The following is a 10,505-nucleotide window of genomic DNA, read 5'->3' as shown; positions in this document are numbered from 1 at the left end:
GGTTTCCTGGCGAAGTAAAAAGCAAAGAACTGTTTCTCGATCTTCTTCTGAGTCAAAATATCGAGCTATGGCCACTGTTACTTGTGAACTACAATGGCTTAAGTATCTTTTGACTGATCTCCAGATTCACCAGCTCAAACCTGCTCTGCTGTTTTGTGATAACCTTTCTGCAATTCAAATTGCACAGAATCATGTCTTTCATGAGCGTACGAAGCATATCGAAATTGATTGCCACATTGTGCGAGAAAAATTGTTATCTGGGCTTCTTCATCTTCTGCCTATCTCTTCTACAGCTCAATTAGCTGATGTTTTCACCAAGCCCCTGCCTTCAACTCAGTTTCATCATCTGGTTTCCAAGCTTAATGTTCACAATATTCACACTGCAGCTTGAGGGAGGCTATTACGGTTTATTATTTCTACTATGTTCCCTCATGTAGCTAATTATTTCCTTGTTTTCTGTTATGCCAGATAGGCAGTGCACACTTTTAGATTTCCCCTTTTACTCTGTAATGTTTTCTTTCTTTTTCCCAAGATCACTATATAAGCGTTCATTGTTGCTGTATTCAGTAAGAGATTGATTTAATCAAAATACAAATTCTTCTTCTCTTCTTCTTTTCCAATAAACTTAGATATCACAGTCAAGACCCAACCAAAATTTTGTTATCAACATTTTGCAGAGGATTCAAATAAACCAAGCTAAAGACCGCATTAAAGTGGAATCTTCAAGAGCTCGCAGTCGAGAAGAGTCGCTGGAAGAAATTGGCAGGAAGTAAAGAAGGAAGGAGAGAGTCGAATATATCGCCATTGAGAAGAGTGACTGGTTCAAAACTAAGGTTGCCTGGACTGCTTAGGCCTCGTCCAGACACTCAAAAATTGAGAATCTTTTCCAATTTTCTCCGATTAGTCCCTCTAGACATTTTCTCAGTTCCTAGGCAATTTTTAGCCGTTTGGACTCCGTCTAGGCCGCCTCGATGCCGCCTAAGCGACGATGAACAATAACATTTTTTTTATTGTAAATTTATTTTTTGCTTTATTTTAGTTCATTTTTGAGTTGTTTCAATAAAATTGTTATTGGAACGTTGATGTTTGCACATTTTTTAAAATATATGCATTTATATGTTAAATAATTTTATATTATTATTAACAAATAAAAAACACAAATCTGATTAATCTTTGAAAACCATGTCTATCTGACTACCGCCAATCATTTTTTACAATCTTGGTGACCATAGAGGAGAGTCACCGTCTACATGGTGTCATATTTCCATTGGGCAATATAATCCTCAAAGGAAGCCTCCCATGTGTAAAATGTATTGACAACACTTGGACTTTTTTTTCGAACGAGCTAGTATCTTCGTACCATCAAAGGTCGAATCATTGTTCATATATAAGGCACTCAGTCTTGTACAGAACTAGATCACCTTGGTTCATCTAAAAGCAGCATGTCTGGTGTTTGTAAGCCGACTCTAGGCTTTTGGACATGACATGTTTTTATGAAGATATTTATTTTGTTATATATGATACAAACATTTCCAAACAAAATCAATTTTATTCCGATAATGTGAACAAATAAATTTGTCTTATATAAGATAATTATACGACTTCTCAAATTACAAGAAACCATTTCAACATATCGACAATTTATTTGGAATGTTAGTTTGCTTAAATTGGTGAGTTAGTGAAAGAGATTAAGAAGCAATCTCCATGAAAATTGGTAGGTGAAAGGAAGGGCCACGTAAACTAGAAGCAGAAAAGGTTTAAAAGAAAGGGTAAAAGAGTAGCATGTGGTGAAAAAGAAAAGCACTGTCGGCTGACTCTGAAGCAACATCGAAATCCACGCAACCGAACCTATCAACAAACTGGCCCACTTCGTTTCCTAGCTCCCCCATTTAACCTTTTCTTTCAATTTACATTTACGTACCTCCCTCATGAAACAACACTCCCAAACAGAAATATTCTTTCCTTTTCAAAATGAAACCTATGTAAAGGTAATCAAATCAGTAAAAGACCACAACCTAATAAATAAATCTGACGGTTAGTTTCCAGTCACTCTCATATAATTAAGGGGTCAAGATTTTAATCACCTTAACAAAGTAACAGTTGTTTAACATATATCCAACCAGAATGGTCTCCCCTCTCACGCGCAAAGGATGCAGATCAAATCTCAATAGACAATGATGCACCCGCACAATGTGGGTGATGCAAATACCGGACTGAACTCGGATCCAGCTCTCATTTGGCCATTCCGTGATTTCATTTTCTCAACTATCAGAATTAAGAATTCTACTGTTATGTCTGCTTATCTCTTTCTGGATTTGATTCTATATCTAACAAATATCAACTATGTTATGATGTAACAATGATAATATGCTAGCCATGTGGGTTGATAATATACATACAATCGAAAAATACTATTCCACATATGGGTGGGACAAAAGAGATTAGTACTTCTATGGGATGAAAACCTTTTAAGAAGATTTTGTCTCCAACTTGTCATTAAATATTAAGTCATAAAATTCATTCTCTCGGTGACCTTGTTTATAGATCCTGCTTTTCACATATGGGGCATACTTGTGTACCCCAGGATATGAAATCAAAATCTTTAGCGATATCTCTTACGTCATTAACAACCCAATTTGATGTTGATCACCCTTTGTCGCATGCCATTATAAAAAGGCATGGTTTCCCAAGTACCTTCATTTTATATTTATATATGACAAAGCCACTTCAACCATAAAAAGGTTCGTTTTAAAGAAGACAAGAGGACTAAAATCAATAAATATATGATGCAGGTTAGACTAGAATAACTGTAACTTACTATTTTGGGAACCTAGACTTTCAATCAGCAGCAACAGATGAAATTGAAGCCGAAAAAGAAAGGCATGAATTGCAGTCTCTACAGTCTCTATGATGTAGTCAATATCAACAGCATTTTAAGATATCCTTTCTCATATATACATACTCATTTCTTACTTCTTACACATTTAAAATTGAATTTCAATTGTCCCATTTGTCTTCAATGAAGGATGTAGATCAATATAGAATATAATACGTCGTTTGTTTCTACTAACATGAGAAAAACATCCCAATAGATTGGGCTTAATAATAAAGGCTAGGTAGAAATTTGACATTAGCATTTATTTACTTGAATAGACCACATTGATATAGAATCAAATTGGGGAAGCAAAGTACCTAATGTGGATCTCATCTATTTCGCATTCCAGGAGGCACAATGTCCCCAAGCAGTCCATCATCTACTGGGAGCTGAGGACTTCTATCTAGCAGTGTAATGGTGGATTCACTTGTTTGGGCTGCTGCTACCGGTTGCGTTTGGGTAACTGGAGGATTTTCTCTGGGTGATTGAAATCCAGGATAATAGAATTGTGAAATTGGAGGAGTCAAGTAGGTGTTTTCATGACTAATAATTCCACCTCGAGGAAAACCAACAGTATGATGACAATGCTGGCCTTCATATGTTGTAATTACAATGGTGGGATCTTCACAAGACCTTTCCACCCTCTTCTTCACTGTACATTTGCCGTTTGTGCAACGATAATAGCTTCTGAAATGTTTGCATATATTATATAAGCAAAATGAAGCATATTATAAGAAAATGTTTCTTACTAACATAACCGTAAATTATGTATCACGAATTTAATACAAAAGCTTCCTTTCAATATTCAATTAAAACCAAAATGCTTCCACCAATATAAATAGGGTTGAGGCAACCATAGTTGTTGTTGTTAAGGGCGCGCCTCACTCAAAGTTCAAGGTCTTGAGCTATGAATGCAGAAAGCGAGGCCATGGACAAAAGGATCTCACCTTGTGCGCCTCGCTTGCACTTCAAAGCATATATCAAGGCGCACTGGAGGGTTTTCAGTAGGTTTCTATATTTTTTTTTATTTTTTTACTGTTTTCTCTAAAATAAATGTTTGATTAATCTCAACTAATGATCTAATTTGAACAAGATTAATCTTAACCCTTGATCTAAATAAGAATATCAAGAGTCATAACTAAATATAGAAAGGATATGTAAAAAAACTAAATATATAATGATGATCATTAGTTCTTTTTTGTGTGTTAAGTATAACTTGATGTTTTTGACATTTATGATATAGTATTATGTTTTTATGTAGTTTTGTTTTGTTTGTGTTGTCATAATCGTGTTTTTTAGGTTTACGCTTAACTAGTAAAAGGTTATATATTTTTATTTTATTTTATGCGTCTCGTGTTCCTAACACGCACGTCTCGCCTTGCGCCTAGGCTCCAACCCTTTAGCACCTTAGCGCCTTGAACAACTATGGAGGCAACCAGTTAAGCATAGACTCGAAGTTGTTATAAACATGTAAGAGTGAAGTTGTTATTTACTTTTTCCATAGGGTGGGGATGAAAAAAAACCCTTAAAGCAAGGATGGGGTGGTGACGGGCACCTCTATTCTGCTCCAGATGATACCCATTCTCACCATGTGCCATATATTTATATGAATTTTTAGATTTGAATAGTTTTTATTTATTTTTAAATTTGATAAATTGATGTATTACTTATGAATTATGATTAAAGAAAATATTATTTATAATTTGAGTAATGAGAAGTGTGAATGGGAATGGGAATAAAAAATTTTCCATTACACTTTCCTTAGACCTAGAGTTGCAAACCGGAATTTTCCTTAGCAAGAACAAATAATCTTCATTTATTTTTTCAATAGGTTAGGGCAGGGTCAGGAACCTCTATCCCACGCCACATGGACCCCATCCCCGTCACCATAGGAATTCCTCATGGATATTTTTAAAATAATATATTTATATGAAAATTTTAAATGCTTATCTTTTATATTTGAATAATTTTTTATTTATTTTTATATTTGATAGATTCATTCATTGCTTATGAATTATGATTTGATGCATTTTTTTGAATCAGATAAACTAAGCTTGCCTAATTGTATTATATGGAGACAAGAATAGAAATTTCCCATCTAGACGGGGATAGGGATGGGGAAACAATCTCCATACCCCTATCCCGCCCCATTTACAACCCTACCTAAATTTGCTACTGTAGCCGATTTTTTTCGGCCTGTATCAGGCTCGGTTTGCAATGCTCAATTCCAAGCCTACCCAATTCAATCCATCAAAATTCAAAACCATTATTTTTTTTAGGGTTAATACACATATTTGCCATTGTGTTTTCTCGGAAAAACAGATTTACCCTTAAATCAAATAAACTCACAAAACTATCCTTGAATTTTCCATAAACCTGCAATTATACCCTAATCTGACGGAGTTGCTAAACGGCGATGACATCAAACTTTCTTATCTCCAGAAAAACTTCAGAAAAGAACATCCAATCACAAACAGAAAAAAATATGCACATTCAATTTCGATTAAAAGCAAGTTAGAAGAACAGATTTGTCAAAATTCATTTTCATAAAAGCTCAATCAACCTAATAAAATGGCGTCTAAACCTCCTAATTAATCCAAAAGCAATAGCAATAGAAAACAATAAGAAACCAAATGAATTTTGATTGTCGTCATCCAATTTTTTTGGAGACAATAAGGTTTGATGTCATCGTCGTTTCGCAGCTCCGTCAGATTAGGGTATAATTGCAGGTTTATGTAAAATTCATGGATAGTTTTGTGGGTTTATTTAAATTAAGGGTAAATCTGTTTTTCCGCGAAAACACATGGACAAATATGTGTATTAACCCTTTTTTTTGAATCTTTACTCATAATTTTTTTAATTCGAAGTTTACAACTAACTATGTTAATAATCTTTTAATAAAATGAATATTATATAGTATATATATATAAAGTCAGGCTGGGCTTCGGGTTATACAATAATTCCAAACCTATAGAAAGGCTTAAACTTGAGCGGACTGAGCATAATTTACTGAGTAATCTATAGCTAATGAACTAAAAAAGACGATTAGTTAGTGAATTTTCAATGTTAAGCAATGATGGTGAACACATTGAAGGAACAGTTAAACTTGGTAGCATATACATTCTTCCATGAAAGTTTTCAATTGATTAAAGCAATTATTATTTCTAGTAACTGCTACAAGAATTAATTTATTTTTTGAAGAAAGAAAAATTTATACTAAGTTTTTTTTTCATGAAAAAAGAAAATAAACTTTAGGATTCTCTCAAGTTGGCTTTCAACTTGATAGGTGAAATTGATAATCTCAACTATTCAATGCGAAATGAATGATTGAGATTTCATTATCTAATAAATAAATAACTACCTCCATAAATTTAAAACTAAACTATTTATTTTGCATTGTATTATTGAGCTTATTCATCCACCATGAGCTCAAGTTCAATGCAAACTTGAGAGGATAAAATCCAAGCATATTTTATCTTCAATCCAAATAAAAAGGGAAGACTTCTGCCAAAAAAAGAAGTGAAGAGCTGCAGTTACTTTAGAACAAATTGAGAAATAAATCTGAAAACATATATATATAGGTGCTGAAAAGAGAGTATTAGATGCAGACCTGGGAAATGGACTATTTTTTACTGCTTTCTGTCCATATTTCCTCCAACGATAGCCATCCTCAAGATGATCAACTTCACTTTTAGTCATAAATGCAAAACGGGGCTGACGGATCCTCTTTTGTCCTTTCTTCCTAACCTTACTACTCCTACAAAATATTTCACCTACAATTATACACACTGCAAATAAATTCTTAAAATGAAAAAATAGGCCTAGTAGCAGCATATAATCCCTACCTACAAGGAGATTATTCATTCACTCACTAATGAATAATACACAAGACAACTAATTTGAGGGGCATGAAAATAAATGTGGAAAACTAGATGGCTAGAGTAGTAATCCTATATAGAAACCACAAGGGAAGAACAAAAAAGGAGGCTAATTAATATAGTTAGACAAAAATTAAAAGATTAAAAATGCTATATATGTAATTACAGTTAATTTTGCTAGTCATTTATTCACTTCAGTTTGCTAATAATTAGTAATAACTGCTCTCCATCTATGTATAGGTGAAAAAGTTCATTTCATGATCTCTTTCTGTGATGAAATACCTTCGATACTTCCGAAAACAAAGAATGATGAATATGAAATCATAGATGAGAAGGAGAAGAAAAAGGAGAAATTAAGAAAGAGATCTATGCAGAAACGGTGAAGCATTGTGTCTTGCAACTTGCAGACACGTATCGCATTCGAAATGATTATAATGTATGCCCACTACCCAAAAGGAGATGAATTTAGATCATAAAACATGCTTCTAATAATTAAATTAAATCTAAAAAATCGAAACAGAATATCTCCTGCAATTTATTTCCCATGGAATAAAGAAAAAGAAATAGTATCCTAAACTAAATCAGCAACGTGTTTTCTTCCCCTATTTACTTGTGGGCTTATACTCATCATGCTCAGCATCATTTTTCTACATTTCTAATTCAGAAACAAAGATTAAAAAAAAACAAAAATCCTTATGAAAATGATTCTCCCGTTAGCAAAAAAAAGGTAGAGCACGCCATCCCCGCCGCAATAACGGCGTGGTTCCAGTGCTTCAATTATTATTATCTTGTTAAGAGAAAAGAGGGAGGGAAGGGAGGGCCATCTGATTTGAAGGAAATTCACTAATCTATCCTCATTTTTTCTATCAAATTACGAAACTACCTCCATCCATCCTCCAACTTGCATGAATCTAAAAAGATTTGACAGTTTCTAAACTGTACGGACGCGCAAATTGCACTCTATTATTCCGCCCTTTCTCTCTCCTCCCCTGACTACAAGAATTCGATTCTGTTTCTAATCTATTCCCCCATTATTTATCATCATTTCAAGTTCGAATTCCTTGAATATTGAGTTAATTCCGATACTAGTCATTTCATTTCATGGATGTATCATGTATCCACTCACGGTATCTCAGGTGGTTTGCCATCGGAGCCCGTAGACTTCTCTGGTGGATCCTCGCTGGAGCTTGACGAAACTGATGGATTCGGAGTTGACACGTCACCACCACCACCACCACTAAAATTCCCGATCCTTGAGCCTCCCAAACCCGCCGAACTGGTAACATCACCACTTACCGATCGTTGTAAGCCACCGCTAGTACTCTCAGGTGTAAAACCAAGATTTCCCGCCAAATCAGCTTCGATCGGGTGAAGGTCGCCAAAGGAGCCATGGTTGCTGCTAGTGCTTTGAGGGCGAAAATTCCATCCGAATTCACAGAGTATACTGCTCTCTCTATCTCTATGCGTAGCGAAGAGATCATTAACGGCATCGGAGTCAGGTCCGAGCGGCCAACTTGAGACGGCAGCAAACTGATGAGCTCCCGGATTGGATTTGAGTTCATGATCATCCATGGATCGAGAAAAAGAGCAACAAAAATAAACTAGAAGCGATTAGGGGATTGGGAGGAAAAGAGTGAATCAAAAAAGTTAGGGTTTAAGAGTGTTGGAAAGGACGCGTAGGTTATTTTATTTGAAAGGGAAAAGGTGCGTCCCGTCAATACAATAGAATTGTGGAGAGAGAAAAGGGAGGGAAGAATAGAATAGAAAGGAAAAGAAAAGAAAGTATAAAATATTAAAAAGATTATGAGTACTGGAGGAAAGAGGAAGGGGGCCACCCACCATTCCAGTCTTCCTCATATATATATGGTAATTAAGTAGATTCTTCTCCCTTTTTTAAAAATAATCCCTCATATTTTAGAAATATGTATATTGAGATGGAGATGTCATGACATGAAGTCTAGTAGGGATTCGACTACCCATTGGTCGCCATAGCACTCTATTAATTTTTCATATGAAGCTTTAATGTTTAGATGGAGACGGAGATAGTGATGTATAGTGCCATGTCATGACATGGATGAAGTCAGGGTGGAGCTAGCTTAAGGTTCGGGAGGTTGGGGTTTTTCAAAGTATTCCGTTTTTATGTCACTTTGAAAACATCCAATTTATTTTTAAATACATATACTGCTATCCCTTAATAATTAAAATAGTGCAACTCATATTATAAATGACAAAATATGTATTGAAGGTTTTTTATTGGGTGTTTTTAATAATTTCCTTTTTCAGTCGTTAGTTTCATTATTTAATAATGGTAATTTCGATTATTAGTATTTTTTTAATTTTATTTTAAATTGATGTGACATTTATATTTTAGAATGTTTGAATTGTTTTAAAATATGAGTTTTAATGTAAGTGTTTATAGATTTAAATCTCATATAAAATTTTGGCCTAGACGGCCTAATACATCAATAGCTCCTTGAACTTATTCAAAATAATATATTGGCTCTCTGAATTTTGCAAGTGTTTCACCAGCTCCTTAAACTTGCTTATTCTCTAACACTAAATACAAAAATTTATTAAACCTAAATTCTAAAAATACATTTTTATTTATTCGAGAGGTAATTTTTTCATTTCTCCTACCTTTCAACATATTATAAGAGTTAGTGTGTAGGTTTGAGAGATTGAATGGATGGGGATCGAGAGTTAGTATTATGGTTTTTGTATTTAGTTGTTACAGAATAAGCAAGTTTAGGGAGTTAATGAGACACTTGCAAAATTTAGGGAGCTAATATACTAGTTTAGGGAGTTGGTAATACAAAATAAGCAAGTTTAGGGAGCTGGTGAGACACTTGCAAAATTCAGAGAGTCAATCTACTATTTTGGACAAGTTCATGGAACTAGTGATGTATTAGGCTAAAACTTTTAAATTTTATTGTCTAAATAATTAGTTATCATTATTAATTTTTTTTTTTGGTAGAAAGTTATCATTATTAATTACAATCATGTATTTTTTTTTTATCTTTTTAAACTATTTTTTAAAATATAAAAATAAAATCATGTGGTTTGGTCAATTTATAAAAACAACTCTCATAATTTAAAAGTTTATAAATAATGGTTTATGTTTTGTACAATTTATAAACTCAGTTATCAAATTCTAGACTATTTACATGAGCTGTTATGACTTTACAAATTATACAAAATACAATATTTGACTTTGTAAATCAAATTTTATAAAAACATAGATCATTGTTTGCAAAGTTTTAAACCAAGCGATTACCTTTACAAAGCAGGATTTATAATTTCTATAGAATTAGAGTTAAACTTATAAAACATTAAAAATATCTAATCTTTTTAGATTGAGCATTTTAAGAAAAAATTACATTATTCTAATGGATTGGATTTTAGAAAATTGCTCCCAATTCCTATTCTAACATTGAAATTATAATACAGATATGGATAGGATCGCGTGGAGGCTTTTTCTGAAATAGATATTCGCATTTTTTTTTTTAGAATAAATATTCGCATATATTTTAATGTTAACCAAAATTCTTTTCAGTTCCAATGTTTGAAAAAAGTACGAAAACTGTACATGATGATGAAAATATATATTGCTGGTGAAATGATAATTGGCTTTTATGCCATAATTTGAAATAAATTGTGAAATTTCAAGTGATTCCGTGAAGAGAGAATAAAATAATATTGGCATGGAAAATAAAGGATACAAAATGGATGGATTGGTATTATAGTCATTTTGT

General features: G+C 33.4%; 1 protein-coding gene across 2 annotated transcripts; it reads right to left on the bottom strand.

Moving 5' to 3' along the window:
• Positions 1–3,039: 3,039 nt before the first annotated feature.
• Positions 3,040–8,899, bottom strand: LOC136217812 (probable WRKY transcription factor 57). Of its 2 annotated transcripts, none has more exons than XM_066004475.1 (3): positions 7,880–8,899; positions 6,486–6,626; positions 3,040–3,562 (listed from the first exon to the last, which is right to left on the bottom strand). In XM_066004475.1, the coding sequence occupies exons 1-3, from the start codon at positions 8,323–8,325 to the stop codon at positions 3,205–3,207; spliced, it is 945 nt and encodes a 314-aa protein (XP_065860547.1). In that variant the 5' UTR covers positions 8,326–8,899; the 3' UTR covers positions 3,040–3,204. The 2 variants fall into 2 exon arrangements, with proteins under 2 accessions (XP_065860547.1, XP_065860546.1); XM_066004474.1 differs by having other exon boundaries at positions 6,486–6,632; positions 7,880–8,874.
• Between the last annotated feature and the right edge of the window lie 1,606 nt (positions 8,900–10,505).

The sequence above is a fragment of the Euphorbia lathyris genome, chromosome 2 (assembly GCF_963576675.1).
Source record: "Euphorbia lathyris chromosome 2, ddEupLath1.1, whole genome shotgun sequence".
Lineage (NCBI taxonomy): Eukaryota > Viridiplantae > Streptophyta > Magnoliopsida > Malpighiales > Euphorbiaceae > Euphorbia > Euphorbia lathyris.
Note: the sequence above shows the minus strand (reverse complement) of the source record. Positions and strands in the feature narration are given on the sequence as shown.